This window comes from Hydra vulgaris, chromosome 03, assembly GCF_038396675.1.
Source record: "Hydra vulgaris chromosome 03, alternate assembly HydraT2T_AEP".
Classification (NCBI taxonomy): Eukaryota; Metazoa; Cnidaria; class Hydrozoa; order Anthoathecata; family Hydridae; genus Hydra; species Hydra vulgaris.
This window is the reverse complement of record NC_088922.1, coordinates 28,230,001-28,247,742: the sequence shown is the minus strand read 5'-3', so window position 1 is coordinate 28,247,742 and position 17,742 is coordinate 28,230,001. Positions and strand designations below refer to the sequence as shown.

At 28.3% G+C, this 17,742-nt stretch overlaps 1 protein-coding gene across 1 annotated transcript in view; it reads right to left on the bottom strand.

Moving 5' to 3' along the window:
* LOC100211419 (uncharacterized) overlaps window positions 1–17,742 on the bottom strand; it is a 34,753-nt gene that overhangs the window by 14,672 nt on the left and 2,339 nt on the right. The window contains exons 2-4 of the mRNA XM_065792868.1: window positions 5,493–5,590; window positions 5,357–5,411; window positions 5,158–5,227 (exon numbers count right to left, since the gene is read on the bottom strand). Coding sequence (XP_065648940.1) covers window positions 5,158–5,227; window positions 5,357–5,411; window positions 5,493–5,590 — 223 coding nt within the window. The remainder of the gene's footprint in view (window positions 1–5,157; window positions 5,228–5,356; window positions 5,412–5,492; window positions 5,591–17,742) is intronic.

The following is a 17,742-nucleotide window of genomic DNA, read 5'->3' as shown; positions in this document are numbered from 1 at the left end:
CTTATTTATCTAGTTTTTTTCCTTGAACATCGGTTATTTGGAATTTGATTCCTTCATCTTGTTTTCCTGATTCATATAATTTGCAATCTTTTAAGTTGTCTGTCAATCGTTATCTTACTCTATAAACTTCATCTTTTCTCTTCCAAAAACTAAAAACTTCCAACACTAATAATGGTTGCTTTCAGCCTTGTTGGAAGTGAAGATGTAGAAAAAAAACATATATATAAGTTAAATTGGTGTTCATACATCAGACCTTGTTTTAAAGCGTTAAGCTCCCTGCAATTTATGTACATGTTACGTATGCTTACAGCAATTTTTATTAAGCAACTTTTCATCATTTTTTAACTTTTAACTTATTCTATAAGGGGTAAGATAAAAATAATAATTAACTTTATAAAGAGCCACATTAACTTTTGAATGATGATTATGTAAAAAAGTTTGTTACAAAAGTTTGAATGACAATTATGTTGGATGTAAGTGCTATTTACTAATGAAAAAAACTCAAATAAAATTGAAACTACGAAAACTTAATCTCAATTAAGCTAATTATTTTATCAAAATATTTAGTAACAGAAAACTAAATTGTTTATAGTAAATGTCAATCTTTTTTTTATACGAAGTTATTAAATGAAACGTAAAAAAAAACATAAAAGAAATATATATAATAAAAACTTTTATTTATCATCTTGCAAGCACAAGAATATTCATGTCACTTCCAGGGTGGAAAATAAGAAATTGAAGGTAAGTGGTCAATTTGACCAGCTAACACATGGAATCGATGGTCAGTTGTTTTTTTTTGGATGGATCAAAATTTTTATTTTTTTCTTTGTTCAATTTTTATCTTAATTCTATATATATACAAAAATAATGAATACTGCTTGAAAATTGACAATTTTGTATTCCTTTTAAAACAATATTTTAAATAAAATCTTTTGCATTTTTAAATGGAAATGCAATTTAACTACCAGCTAATGTTATTAATTAAAAATAATACTCACGCGCATAAAATTCTATTCAATTAAAAAATATTTGGTACCTAAGTAATTTAATTTTAAACTTTTATTTATTTTCAAAACAATTTTTGTAAATTATTTAAAAATTTAAACTGAATACTTAATACTAAAAGAAATTGTTTTTTGATTTGCTACTATAATAATTACCTACCTTACATAAAACAAATTTTTTACTAAAATAATTTTTCAAATGCTTTGTCTGATTCCTCGATTAATAGATGAAAAAAACGCGCTATTAATAATTTTAAATTTATTTAAAAATAATTTAATCATTGCAATGATTTTGCAAATGGAGGGATAAACTACATAAAAAATAATGCTAACGTTTAAGAAAAATAATTGCACATTTTATATCTCTGCCTATTAAAATCATTTAAAAAAATGCTAACATCAATTAGTTAACAACAATGTTATTAACTCTTGTGCACTGTGCAAAGCTATTCAAAATAAATACTTAATATTAAACTATTAAATATTAAATTTATCTATAATCATTCATTTATTGCAATATATCTATAATCATTCATTCATTTATTGCAATTTGCAGCAAAAGTATGAGAAAATAAATAAGATTAAAAGAAAAGAAAAACAAAGGTGAAAAACAAAGTAAAGTTGAAAGAAAGAAATGCTTTTAGTTAAAGGGATTCCCAAGTGCCGAGACAAATTGTGTTCATATCATTGATAAACATTAGAAAATAAGTTTAAAGTAAACTAAACTTTACAAAACAAATTATTGAATGAGTTAATAATAAAAAACTTCTTTATTTTTAATGCTATTTTATTTTTGGCAAAGCAAAGTTCTTTGACTACTTTTATTTTTTAAATCAGGTCTGATTTTGATTGAATTGATTTTTTGATTTGATTGATTTTGATTGCTTGAATTTGATGTCAAAAAAATTTCTTTCAAAAAACTTAAATCAAGTTTAAATTGTAGCGGAATTCCCTTATGGCGGTTAAAACGATTCAAGTTTTTAATATCAATTTTATATATATATCTGAAAAATATATATTAGATCATTTTCTTGAATTAGAAATGTAAATTATTATAAACATAAGTTAAAAATATATATAAGATCATTTTTAAAACTTGTTTCTGAATTTATTAAAAAAATAAAGATTTTTAAATCTTTCAAAATTTAACCATGTTGGATTATATTATACTTAGTGTTGTATATAAAAAAATGGATTACTTATTTTCTAAGAAAAATATTCATCTTGTGTATTTTAAAGTTCGCTTTGCCTAATTACTATTTTTTTAATGCTAGTTTATTTAACTCAAATGCTTAATGATACAACAAAAAACGTTGAACAAAAAATAAAAACATGCAACAGCAAACATTTTTTATAAGCACCGCAGACTAAATATGAAGGGGAAAACTCAATCTGATTGTCTGAACTATTAAACTGAACTATTAAAATAATATTAAAATTAGAATCATTTATAAAAACGAAAAGGATTTTTACCACCAATAAAATCGGAAATGGGTCATTAAAAGCAAAAAGTTTAACCACTTAATGAATTTGCTCGACATATGTCGAGCAAACTTTTTTAGCCAAAAAAAATTTGCTCGAGATATGTCGAGCATTACCAAAAATTGGTATACTTTGAGAGCTAGCTCGCTATATGTCGAGCAAAGCTTCTGATTAGTTATTATGATATCTTATGCGCTTCCTGTACGATAAACTCTTCTTTTTATGACTGCCACGCGCCAGTGTTTACACATGGGCGGTTGGAAGTGCATTGCATTGTTTCGTGACTTTTTTTTAAGTGATTGATAATTTTGCATGAATTATCTGTTGCGTAACCTGCATTGTTGAATTATTTGTGCCCATTTTTTGTGTTACTTATAAATATGATGGATTCCGACAGTGACGAAGGAAGTTTATTGGGCGATACCGACTCAGTTCATGTTAGTTCGTCTGACGACGAACTAACATTTATTGAAATCAACTTTATATTTTATTGTTTAGAAATAGAGGAAATTAAGTTTGCAACTAGGTTCACTTCAATTTTTCAAGAATTTTGCAAGAATTTTATGCAATATTGCAATGCTCGACATATGTCGAGCAAGTTTTCAAAGGTCAATTAGGAAGGTCATAAATTATTAAAATATATTAAAATTTATTAATTATTATTATTTTCCTTTTTTGCATGGTTAAAACAGTAAAATCAATTAAAAAAAAAAAAAGATTTGTTTTTGACACACTTTTGAAAATTAATAGGTTCGTTAAGTGGTTAAAAGCGAAAAGCAAAATACCTGTAAAATCAAAGTTACCTAAATAAGTGAAGCAAAAAGATTAATTGATATAGTTAACGTCATATTTTTCAACAAAACAAATTTAAGTAGCATAAACAATAAAACTATTTAAAATGCATTGAGTGATTTTCAGAAATTTTAGTATACGCGTTTTCCAAATTACATCATGATTATTTGTCAAACCTTGTTATTCAAAACTCTGATTTTTTTTCAACTGGTCAACCATGCCCAGCAAGAATTCATTATGGGAAGTAATATGAAATTTTAGTCATTTGACCAGCCGTTATTTTCCATGTTGCACTTTTGATTGTATTAAAATTTTTTACTTAAATTTATATATAATAATAAATAACTTATAACTTATTAATTTTTTTTTTTAATTGTAATGATCGATTTTTTTGCTTGAAAAACGCTAATACTTTAAATTTGAAGTGAAGATCATTATAGTATAATTTAATTCTGATAAAAAATATATGATTTATTTTAAAGATTATTTAATAAAAATATATAACTTTATTCAGATGAAAAAATATATAATTTAATTTTGATTTAAAAAAATATATAAATTCTGATTAAAAAAATATTTTTATAAAAATAAGTTTTTAAAATTAAAGTTAATGCTTGGGTTTAACTTAACTGTCAAATTTATTAAAAAATATTACTAAATATTGTTCAATATTTAAATTTTATTTAATCTTAAAAATAAAATTAGGTTATTTTTACCGTAATTGTTTTTTTGGTTTTCTTTCCTAAACATTTTTTTTTTTTTTTACTCAAAACTAAATTTTAAATAAACATGTTCCGAGGCTATATAAAAAATTTACACAAAACGTAAGTTAAACTTTTTTTTATAATGCAAGTAGAGCGCAGCAATCATTTTTTAATGAATGATATATACAACGATATCATTTTAACAAATGGTGGTTGGAAAAATTTTTGCTTTCACAACAAAATTGCTAATAAAATAACAAACTTTTATTAAATAAAATAGATAAATTAACGTAACTTTTTTATTTGTTACTCGCAAATTTTTTTAAAATAAAAATTCATTTTTAGTTGCAAATTTTTAAAAACGATTATTTAAGAAATAGTCATTTAAAAAAATTTAACATATTTAAATTCATTTATACAAATGCCGAGAAAAACAATTTGTTTGTATGAAAAACATTAAAAATGTAAAATTAAATTTAATTATTTAATATTTAAAAAAATGAAAATTTCCTAATAGTAATAATAAAAAACAAGTTAAATAAAATTTAACTTGTTTTGCGTTAATATTATTGCAGTCATTTAAAAAAATGTCTTTAAAAATAAAAAAATAAAGAGAACTTTATGACGTCAAAATTCACATTAGGCTGATGTGTCAAATTCACATTAGGCTGATGTGTCAAATTCACATTAGGCTGATGTGTCAAATTCACATTAGGCTGATGTGTCAAATTCACATTAGGCTGATGTGACAAATTCACATTAGGCTGATGTGTCAAATTCACATTAGGCTGATGTGTCAAATTCACATTAGGCTGATGTGTCAAATTCACATTAGGCTGATGTGTCAAATTCACATTAGGCTGATGTGTCAAATTCACATTAGGCTAATGTGTCAAATTCACATTAGGCTGATGTGTCAAATTCACATTAGGCTAATGTGTCAAATTCACATTAGGCTGATGTGTAAGGCATTTTTAATTAAAAACAAGATACATGTAATTTTGCTTTTAATGATAATATACTAAAAATATGCTAGAATAAAAGAAAACTATTTCAAAATTTATGCTAAAAAAACTAAAAAATTGCTAAAAACAACAACAGAAAAACACTAAAAAAATGCAAAAGGAGAAAAATACGATTTTTTGCAACTCTAAGTAAAGTGGTAAGAGACTTACGTGAATGATTTTAGCACATTAGGAAGACAATCATCACTGTCATTTTCATCACCAGAAGTAGTGTGAATAACTAGAAGAAACTTTTATTACAGTTAAATTTTATTAGTTCAAATTAAAATACTTTTTATATATTAAGATTTCATAATAAAATGAAAAATCTAAAATGAATGAAAAATATTATTACTTTGTTATTACTTACTAGAAGGTATTGGTTGAGGATTGAGGGGTTGAGGATTAAGGGGTTGAGGAGTTAACTAAAAAGAAAAAGAACATTTTATGCAACCATTGATTATTGTACACAAATACAAACATAACTATTTATGCAAACTCATTACAGGAGAAAAAATGTCAGTCAGATCAACAACATTAAGTCTACTTCCCATGCTTCTACTATGAGGTAAAGATGGCGGGTTTATTTCCATTACATCATCACCTTTTGAAAAAAAAAAAAAAGAATTAGAAACTTAAACTAAGATTTATAACAAAAAATAAAATAAAATTTTGTAAACCAAATGTATATATATAACTATATATAATACATATTACTATATCATATTATCATATGCATATATATTATCATTACTATAGTAATAATAACATATGGTATTACTATAGTAATTAGGCTTAGTTTAGAGTCAGATGGAATATGGCTTATTGCTGAACATTGATAATCAAAGAAACTCCAGAAGTACAAACATATCAAAGCCATACAACACGTTTTGATTTACATACCTAATGAAGAATTATCTAATATTATACAACATGAAAGTGTTGATAATTTATATTCTCTTAACATTAACAATAGTGTTTATTATAAAATTTACAAATTATTATTATAAATTTACAAATTAAAAAATTATTATAAACTGATAAAAAAAACTTTATGAGATAAAAAAAACCTGAAGAATAAAAAGTGAATGTGACTAAATATAGAAGAATGATGGGAGAAAAACACTCTAAGCGCAAGAGGTCTAACAAACAGGTGACAACTGATGTAGAACAAAATGAAAGGTTTATTAATGAGACCTGTCAATCAAATTTTTTTAGAAAATCCAGTATATAAAAGAATAAATAAAATGTACAAAGCATGTAAATCAAAATGCAACTGGAATTCCGTTCCAGCCAGAAATTGTGACTTTTAGATTATTCTGATTCTGGCCGGAATTACAATATTTCAGGCCAAAATGCCGGAATTTTTTACTTTTATCTTTTAAGACATGTGATATGTGACACAGACTGAGTAAATTAAATCATTGTCCTACAGGGCAATGAAGAACTATAAGCAAACCTAGATAAAAAATACAAATTTCTAAAGGAACACAATGTAGTTTTGAGAGCAACTCTTTTTAATTAATTAAAAAGAGTTGCTCTCAAGTTTTGGGCAACAAACTAGCTTTTTTTTCATCAAAAATTGACTCTGAGAATAGCCTCATTTTAGATATTACTTAAATTTTAAATAGTTAAAAAATGATGCCTAATACAGTAAATATTTCTAAATACAATATATCCTAATACAGTATATACTTTAATTTAAATGGAAAAATAAAAAATTTAAGTAATGACTTTAAATATAAATATAATGCGGTGAAAACTTTCAACCATAAAATTAAAAAAACAAATAAATACAACATCATAGATTTAAATTTAAATTAACATATTAGATTTAAACAAGATTCAAACTAATGAATTAGGTTATACATACACATATATAGAATTTTTTTTTGTTAATTCACCTCCCCAAGGCTGAGAAGGTCATTACAGACGAGGAGGCTACTTGTGGTTATAACCCTCTCACAACTCTGAAGCACAAACATTGACCAATAAGGCCGCTGCACTGACAAACAAGTTGAGCGAGGTACTACCAGGGATGTGGTGGGGATCGAACTCGGAACCTCTTGTTTATGAAGCGAGCACTCTACCACAACACCACTACCACGTATACACACATTATAGGTTATAAATATATATTATATAGCCATGATACTGAGGCGCAGGCTTTAACATTATTCTTGACGGTAAGAAATAACATAAATATAATTTTTGTACCAGAAGGAATTTTTTTTACAATTTGGGCAAATCCGGTTCTGGCCAAAATTTAAAATTTCCATTCTGGTACACCCCTACAACAAACAAAATACAAAACCGGTTTTAAACTGTCATTGTTTCAATATCTTTAATGATTTCTGTGAATAGCTTATTTGAATGAGCTATTGTAAATTCAATTAGGTAAATATTTCACAAACTATGTTTACACATAATTATATTCTAAGTTATGTTTGCACATAATTATATCCTAAGAAGTTTTGTTGATTACGACAAATGTGTTTGTTGATTACCGCAAATATATTTGTACATAATTATGTCCTTCCATAAGGGAGTTTTGTTGGTTCCCGCAAATGTATACATATTTGTTGGTTCCCGCAAATGTATACATATTTTAAAATAATACATATAAAGAAAGAGAGTTTAACAAGTAAATATGTTATTTTTAGAAGAATTTTGGCATTTTAACATCCATGCCAAACATGATTGGAAAATTTGATGGATCTGATTATGTTGTAGTGTTACTGAAAAAGTCAAAGTGGTTAGTGAGTTGCAAAACATGAGCAATCTGCCTTTGATAACTTCATTGTTTTTCGAAGCAAGCATATTTGTATTATATGAGCAACTTAGAAATAGCAAAAAAAACCTCCACTCCGGATATTGAAAAGGCTCTAATGGACATGTTTGCAGTTGATAATTTTGAAACCAACAAGCTGTTCAGGGAACAGAGATGGAATGAAAACGAATCCACTGATGTGTATTTTTATGGCCAGTTTGCATCAACTTATGGGGCTGACCAAAGTTGAAAACGAAGAATTATTGCACAAGCGTTTAAAAAGGAATGCCCAACGAAACTTCAAAGCAGCTACAAGCACAGTAAAAATATTTAAAGATCAACTTGCAGTATGTATTAAACCACGCAAGAGTACTGTCAAAAGTAATGATGCATGAACCATGAATGAACCATGCAAGATACAATATAAAGATCAACTTGGGTTTTGTTTCAATTTATACAGAGAAACAAATTGTTGCTATGAAGGACCAAGATTTCGATGTTTCTTTTGACAGCATAAAGCGGGTAAATATAAACGGAAACAAGATGAGCAACAACTAAAGAATTGCACACAGTACAAGATAAAATCCCCATGTAAAATAGATTAAAAAAATGAAAAAGTGATTGTCCCTTTAATGGTAATTGAACAGGAAAATAAAGAATAGATACCTTTTTGGGACTTTCGTGAGTTGAATCTGTATGCTAATTTGCATAATGCCTCAAGTGACGCATGTGATGAAACAGTGAGGAGATGGAAAAAAGTTGGTGACAAATTTTCATTGGTTAATCACAGATGCACCAAGATGCAAAGCATCAGAGGGTAGTCTACAAACAGATGTAATACCACCTCACACAATAGAATATAAAGTGCTAAATGAATGAAAAAGTTTTAGTATGTGGAATTAAATCACTCTTCATTTGCAAATGTTCAAGTTAAAGGAAAGTAATGAAAAAATAGAAAAGTTCTTTTCCCAAAAGTCCTGTTTAGAAGAAAGTATTTGTGTTGTTAACTTAATGAAATTCAACCATTAAATTACTCACTCCTTAAATCAACAAACAATCTCAGAGAGAAAGACTTATAACTTTTTATTACAATAATTTCTAGAACTTTTCTCCTAGAACTGCATATTATACTTCTGTGATAATAGAGAACAAAGTGTGAGTTCAAATCATGTGATAATAGAGAACAAAGTGTGAGTTCAAATCATGTGATAATAGAGAACAAAGTGTGAGTTCAAATCATGTAATAATAGAGAACAAAGTGTGAGTTCAAATCATGTGATAATAGAGAACAAAGTGTGAGTTCAAATCATGTGATAATAGAGAACAAAGTGTGAGTTCAAATCATGTGATAATAGAGAACAAAGTGTGAGTTCAAATCATGTGATAATAGAGAACAAAGTGTGAGTTCAAATCATGTGATAATAGAGAACAAAGTGTGAGTTCAAATCATGTGATAATAGAGAACAAAGTGTGAGTTCAAATCATGTGATAATAGAGAACAAAGTGTGAGTTCAAATCATGTGATAATAGAGAACAAAGTTCAAATCAGATATATGTTATAAAAACTGCAAAATTTTTTAAGTTTAGATGTTCAATATCAGCAACTCCTAAAAACGTTGATTGAATGTTACATGGAAACATGCATTATGCTCTTGACGTTCAATGTGTATCATTCCTAAAAACATTTATGATTGCATGTTGCATAAAAATATGAGTTCTGCTTTTGAGTTACTTTTGCAGACCTCAGATGTATTTTCAATAATTTAAACAAAATATTGTATGATTACAAACTTCATTTGTAAAAAACTAACAAAACAATGTTTTGATTTTTTTTTGCAATAATTACAGAGTTTAAAGTCTGATTTATAAATTATTAATTCATTTTAAATCGTTTGAGCCAAACATTTCATGGAGTCAATCGCAGAAACCTCAAACAAAATTATACATTAACATAAAAAAAGTTAACAAAGAAGGAATGCTCTCAATTTTATTATCACACAATAAAGAAATAAGGGCAAAGTTTATTTGCATTTATTTCAAAAGCAATCAATCATATGTATTTAAGCTTAATATAAAATTAGCAAAAATTCCACTAAAACTTCAATTCATATTGAAAATCACTGAAAATTATGTTTTTGCCACAATGAAACAAAATTTTAATTAAAATCAAAATTTTATTTATACATTCGCATTTTTGTCAAATCAAATCTCTTGCAATAGTTTCTGATTCAAACAACCATACAAAATTATCTGTTGTTGCAAACATAAATAAAATTACCGAACTTTTATGAGATAATGTCACAGAGGTTCTTGTTTTTAGTAATAATGCAACATCTCAATTTAAAAATAAGTATATTTTAACATCAATGAAAGTTTTGGCATACAATTTAAATACACTTTTTTTATATATTTAAATACTGGCATTATTATTTATCAGAATTATCAGAAAAATCTATAATTTCAACCATTAACGATTTGCAAAAGCTGCAAATATCTTAAAAATGTTGTATTGCTGACTAATTTTAAAATGTTGTAATGCTGACTGAAAAAATCAGCTTTATATATATATATAACTCTGAAAAACGAACAAGGCTGCTGCACAGAGAAACAAGTTGAGCATGGTACTACCAGGGACATGGTGGGGATTGAAGTCAGAACTTCTCGTTTGTGAGGCAAGCACTCTACCACTACACCACTACCGCATATGTACTAAAGAAACAAATTTTATTAATAAGCACAACCTATAGAGCTGATATTAGATTTGCTTTGTGTTTTGGTTTGAAATATAATTTAAATTTGCATATTGAGAAGCTGAAAATTGCATAATTTTTAGAAAAAATATTTTTTGACCTCTAATCATTACTAAATTTTAAAATTATAATAATTAAAATTCAATCAAAATAACTTTTATGGAAGAAAAAATTTTTTATGGCTATATAAATAATAATTTTAGAGAAAAGATATGTCAAAGTTAAAATACCGATACTTGCAAAAAGCAAAATGCAGGAATAAAGTGTGGAAATAGGGTTAGAGGCTTGGGGGCTTTAGTACATACATTATGAGAAATTTCCTGCATTTTTTACCATTGAAAATTTCCGCATTCCAAATATGTATGTATATAAATAGGGAAGATTTTTTTTTCAACTGTTGTAACAACCATTTCTCAACTCTTAAACTCTAAAACACATGCCTTGAAAAACAAACCACTGGCCTTTTTTTGTTTTGTTTTGAGTTTGCTTCTAAAGGCTTTACCTCTGCATATATTTAAATAGCAATTCTCTTACTTTTTGTGAAACCAGATTTAATCTATTTTTTTATATGCCATTGTTTTGGTCTATTTGTCTCCTAGTTGTTTTTTATCATTCTGCTTCTCCTTAAAACTCACTATCACTTTTCTCAATCTCAAGGCTGGATTCATGATTTTTCATGAATAACAACTTCTATTGTTGATAGAATACTTTTGTAAGTAAAAGAAATGCCAAAATATTGACTTGATCTGGATACTTATCATCCAAAGGTAAAGTCATATGTTTAATTAATTTTATCAGCTTTCAACTGTTTCTACTTCTATTGTTAAAATGTTATGTTTAGATCATTCAGATCAAATGAAATCAGTGTTCGATATCTTGCTCACAGCAAGCCTTACCAGGAGACACGTTTGGTTTTATGCCTTGTCTGTTGGTGCATAAGTTTTTCATTTTAGACAACATGGTCACTGTCATTTTATATTAGGCGTTTCAATACTTAGCGGAAAAAAATAAGTTTTAATACAATGAAAGTAAAACAAACAAAATATGAAATTTAAATAAATTTATAAATAGAAAAAAAAAGAGAAAAAAATTAATAATTCAAATAATTTGCATACTGTTTTCATTTCATTTTTTTAGGGTGGTTGTTATTAAATTTAGTATTTAAAAAAGATTTTTTTTTGCAATACATAAACTTGTTACATAACATTTATCATTTGCAACCGGACTTGAAAGCCAGTTACTTTAGTAGAACACATACAACCATAGGAGCCTCAGAGAAGAAGGAAAAAAAGATTATATTAGAGTAAGAATTAGCTAAAAACTATTAAAAGGTGGGCAGATGTCTATTATAAAAGCACAAAATTCAAGCAAAGAATTATAATTAATAATTGTTTACATATATTTCACTAATAACATAGCAGACCAAAAGGTAGGGAGCAGGTGTAACAAATGCATTTTCTAATGAATAAATAAATATAACTATATAATTAAAAAAGTGATGTAAAAGTAAAGCCTATGTAGTAGATACATATATATATATATATATATATATATATATATATATATATATATATATATATATATATATATATATATATATATATATATATATATATATATATATATATACTCATACATGAACAAACCAACATACAAGTGTATATAAACATATATGCATGCATTACATAGACGTATTCATATAGGGACAATATATACTTGTTACATTAAAATTATACAACAATATTTTACAAACAAAAAGCAATTTAAATTTTTGCTTTCCTCTTTAAAAAAAACACAAATAAAACATAGGAAAATCATTCTTTTTAATGTTGACTTAAAACTGTCTTTTTTTTTGGTTTGCCTTTTCAAATTTTGTTGCTGAAAATAACAACCACCTTACAGAAACAAAAATAAAAACAGTACACAAATTATTTAAATTATACCTACGTATTTTTTTTCTATTTAAAATTATTTTAATTTCCTATTTTGTTAGATTTGCTTTTGTTTTTGAAATTTAGTTTTTTCTGCAACAAAAAACTGCACGCTTCTCCTGGGAAGGCTTGCACAGTATGCCTAGAGGTAGAAATAGACAAAAAATATTTAATAGAGAAGTTGTTCTACAACAATATTGCAAAAAATGAGTATACAAAATACACAAATTTTTAAAAGTAATTTTTGGAATAAAATCATGTTAAATACAATTAGACATAAATATAAATATTAGGAAATTATAAAATATTTCCATTCAAATGTCCAAAAAAGTTGTGAAAATTATAAAAACAACTGCCAGAAATAACAAAGTACAAGTGGACTGCATTTTTTACAAAAAATATGACTATACCTAGACTTGCAATGTTTGCACCTTTGCTGTTTTTTAGAAAAGTAAGGAAAATTACCAACATTGGCAGATTCTTTAGCCAGAGCAATTACTGGGCAGAGTTTTCTTTTTACAGCTGGTATATCACTTTTTGGTCTGCCTCAAGTAACTTTTTTTCTCTTAATAAAGTGTAACTATTACGTTGGAATTGAAATCAACTTGGTAATCTAACGAGCATCGTCCTTTTTTTTAAACATTACTTTTTCAGCACCATGAAAGCGGTTATTACAAATGGTTCCTACAGCCCATACTCCAAAATCCTTTAGAGTGTTAAACAATTTCATGACAAATTGCACAATTTGTCTAACTTTGTATAAATGATCATATTCTGTTATGTCTTTTTTTGGCATATGTGTATGGTCATTTGCATGTCACTGCATATTATTACTTCGAGTCATTTAAAACACATAAAATCTTCAATTGATGCACATTTAGTGTATTGAGACCAACACATTCTGTAATGCCGATATTTTAGCACTCCCATTCTAATTAGTATACCAATAAACTGCTAAACTTCATGAAAATTAGTATTAACAAATTTACTGTCACTTGTACAGAATATAAGTTAGTCTGGTCAGCAATTATTTTGAATAGTGCTCAATCAAAAAATTCATTAAAGTATTGTCTTGGAGCCCATTCCAAATAAAGAATCTTCTTGATTTAATTACCTTAGAAACTAAAATCAACATTGCGAACTAAACATTCGCGCCAACAATAATCATTTTTACAGTCTTTTACTACTTTTTTTTGGTTTTGACATTCTTTTGAATTATTCTTTGGTTTTCTTCAAACTTATACTATGACTACTCTCATTATCAAAAAACTCCATTTCATCCAAAAGCCTCAATTTCACCTGTTGATTCATTTTCTGCTTCAATAACAAAATCAACTTAATTGTTTAATTCACAAACAAAGAAGTTAATTTTGTTGTATGTCAGTGTTTTCATCTTAACTTTCTGATTCACATTCAGAAAAGTCATTTAATTCAGGGTCAGGAATATAAATAAAACTCCTAACTCCTTGTTCACCATTGTCATTTTTAAATCTTTTGTTTATTATAAAAATTGTTAACTATTATACAAGTCATCTCAAAATAAAAATAAACAAATTTGGCATTTATATTATATATATATATTTTTAAACATCTTCGCTTCTAACAAGGCTGCAAGCAGCCACTAATTAAAGTTGGAAGTTACTAAAAGGGAAAAGATGAAGATTGTAGAGCAAGATAACATTTGACAGATGAATTAAAGGATTGCAAATTATATGAATCAGGAAAACAAGATGAAGGAAGCGAATTCTAAAGAGCTGATGTTCAAGTAAAAAACTAGACGAACAAGCGTTTTTAGAGCACTTAGGAACAGTCACAGAAAAAGGATGAGACTTAATTGAATGACAAGTAACACAAGAATGAATTTTCGTAGATGGCACAAGAGACGCTAGCTCTTTAGAGCAGTGCCCATTATAGTATTTGTAGAAAAGAGAAAGAGAAGCAACATAACAACAGTGTGATAATGGTTGGAGGTTGGCTGCAAGAGCAGGTCCAACTATGTTTACAATGCGTTTTTGCACCTTGTCTAAAAGAGAAAGGGCATCATTAGAAGATCCGTCCCAGATATGGCAACAGTATTCCATACAAGGCCGAATTTGAGATTTATAGAGATAGAGAATAGAATCCAAAGTAAGAAAGTGACAAGCTCGATAAAGAGATGCAACCTTAGCAGATGCTAATTTTGCAACTGATTTGATATATGGTTTCAAAGAAAGATTGGAAGTAAGAGTTAATCCTAGAAGACGAAGAGTAGATGACTCATCGAGTACATCACCGTTCATAAATATAGGAAGATCTAAATTATTGCGATAACGATTGCCTGAAAAAAATTGACTTTAATCTGTAATGGTAGCATCATCAGTAAACAATGTCGCCTTAGATGTGAGAACATCTGGAAGATTGTTGATGTAAATTAAAGAGTATAGGGCCAAGGATAGAACCTTGAGGAGCCCCTGAAGTTACAGAATAAGAAGAAGAGTGCTGTCCATCGAGGATAACTTTTATACTACGATTGGAAAGGAAGGATTCAATAATCTTAAAGATGTTGCCAGATACCCCATAAGAAAAAAACTTATGGAGAAGACCAGCATGCCAAACTTTATCAAAAGCTTTTGAAATGTCAACAGCAATGGCCTTAACCTCTCCACCTTTATCTAATGCACGATAAAACCTATCAGTTATTACTGTTAGAAAATCAGCTGTAGAACGAGAAGATCGAAATCCATATTGATGGTCAGAAAGTAAGTTATTAGATTCAAGATGAGAAATTAAGTGTTTGTTAATTAAAGATTCAAAAACCTTGCTTATGATAGGAAGAAGACTAATGGGACAGTAGTTAGACGAATCAGATCGCTCTCCAGAATTTTTGAAGATAGGGATAACAGATGCCGCTTTCCAACAGGCTGGAAAACAAGACTCTGATAAGCACTTGTTGAATAGTTTTGAGAGTATAGACGACAGCTCCAGAGAACACTTCTGCAAGACAATAACAGGTATGTTGTCCGGCCACAAGCTGTAGAAGAGTCTAGGCAGGAAACCACTTTAGATACTGAAGCTGGAGTGATACGTATGTCAAGCAAAGGATCAACCTGTTTATTGGCAATATCAGGTAGAACGCAACTAGTGGAATCTAGAGATGATATCAATGAAAAGTTTTTATTTTTAGCTTTATTTTTAGGTGAGGTGACAAAGTCTGAACCATACAAGAGAGGTAGAATAAAAGATTTGCCGTTATTATTGATACTATTAAAGATTCTCCAGAAGTCACGAGAGCCTAATTTTTGTGATGAGATATGAGATTTCATGACCTGAGAATAGCGGGCTTTGGCGTTAGACAAAAGCTTTTTATAATTCTCAGCAAAACAATTCAAATTCTGGAGAATTGTTTTGCTGATAAATATGGAAGTAACGGTTTCAATTGGCAATCGCAGCAGCACAGTGTGAGGAAAACTATGGAGGAGTGAGGATTGACCTGGAATCGTCAAGAAGGAACAAAAGATTCCATGCTAGCTTGAATCCACGAAGTTATGTAAGATGCACATTTGTCGACAGAAAGATAAAAGATTTCTACCCAAGGGCCATCACGAAGAAAATCACGGAAAGAATCCCAGTAAGCTTTACTGCAGTTGTAAGAGGTATGATAATAGGGGGATTCAGGCGATGAAGAAGAATGAGATACTAGTTTTAGAGAGATCAATCTGTGATCAGAAGCACCTAAGGGTGAATATGGAGAAACTGAGCACTGACTAGGATCAGAAACAAGATATAAGTTGAGTAGAGAAGGTAAATGATTCAGGTTGTCAGGAAAGCGAGTTTAAAACTTGACTATTTGAGTTAGGGATTGTGAAAGGCAAAAGTTGTGGGCTTTAAAGCCTGCAGAGTCACTTACACTAGAGCCAAGCCATTCAGAGTGGTGAGCATTAAAGTCACCGACAACAACTATATTAGCTGATGGATAAAGAGAGAGGGCTTGGTCAATATGATCAGAAATAACCTCAAAAAGAGTGCAGTCTTGAAATGAAGGAGAGCGATATGGAACATATCGCTCTCCTTCATCTCAATAGAAATATCATAATAGAAAGGCAACAGAGTGAAGTGGTGCAAAACGAAAGCACTTGAAAGAATAATCTGTGGATTCAAACCTAGTTTCACAACAAACGGGTGAATTCTTACGAATGTAAACCCCCCAGGCCAAGCATTTGACTATTGGAGTCTTTACGAATTAAAGGAAGATAACCATCAACACTAAGATGGCAAGATGAGACAGCTGAACTCAAATTAGTCTCACAAAGAGCAAGTAAGTCTGGTGAACTTTGCAAGAGATAAGACTCAACAGAAGAAAAGGTACTTCGAAGACCATGAATATTAGTGAATGATAAGTTTAGAGAACTTAGTGATGATGATGTTTTTTTTGTGTTTTTTAGTTTTTGGTACTTTATTTATTTTAAAATTAGATCGAAGAACTTGATTCAAAGCATAGATAGTACTCAGAACACTGTTTAATAGCCCAAGCAATTGCCTTATTATTACTAATAAACCCTAAGCCATAACAAAGGGCTCCAAATGTGGCCTCTGCAATGCACACCAAAAGTACAAACAGGGACAACATCCATGCGCAACATGGCACTGTTAATACTTTGATATTTTTCAGCTGTTGATGGAATCAGCCTCTCTGAGAGCTACCACAGAGTTCAGGAAACCTGACTACCAGCTGGCCTCAGAACCATAAAACTGAGTTTTAAAGCTGTACCCTCATTAGGAAATAATAGAATGAGTTGCCTAGTCATAAAAACAGAGACAAAAGCAAAACCCATGCATCGAGTCAAGAAGATCCACCATTCAACATCCTAAACTGGAAACAATGTATTAAAAATACATTGCGCCAGCCTAATAGAATAAATGTTTAACTGCTTTATTTTAACAAAAACTAATTATTAAAGTAAATAACTTAAGTTTACATTAATATCTACCATTAGTAATTTACAATAACTCTTATGTCCAGAGTTTCCAAATAAATTTAAAACAAAAACTCAAGCAAACTAAAAATCAAACTAACTGTTAAAGTTATTAGTTTGAAATAACTCTCATTCACTAAATTTTTCATTAAATTAAAAATTGAGGTTTGAGTAAAATAAAAGTAAGCCTAAATGATTATAATTTCTAATCTTACCTTTAATTTAATTAGCTTTTTCAGATTGTTGTATAATATAAGTTAAAAAAAATTAATTTAATATTTAAAAAGTTCAATTAAAAAATATTATAGTAAGTTATTATCACCTAACGTATTATATTTACACAAACAAATGAA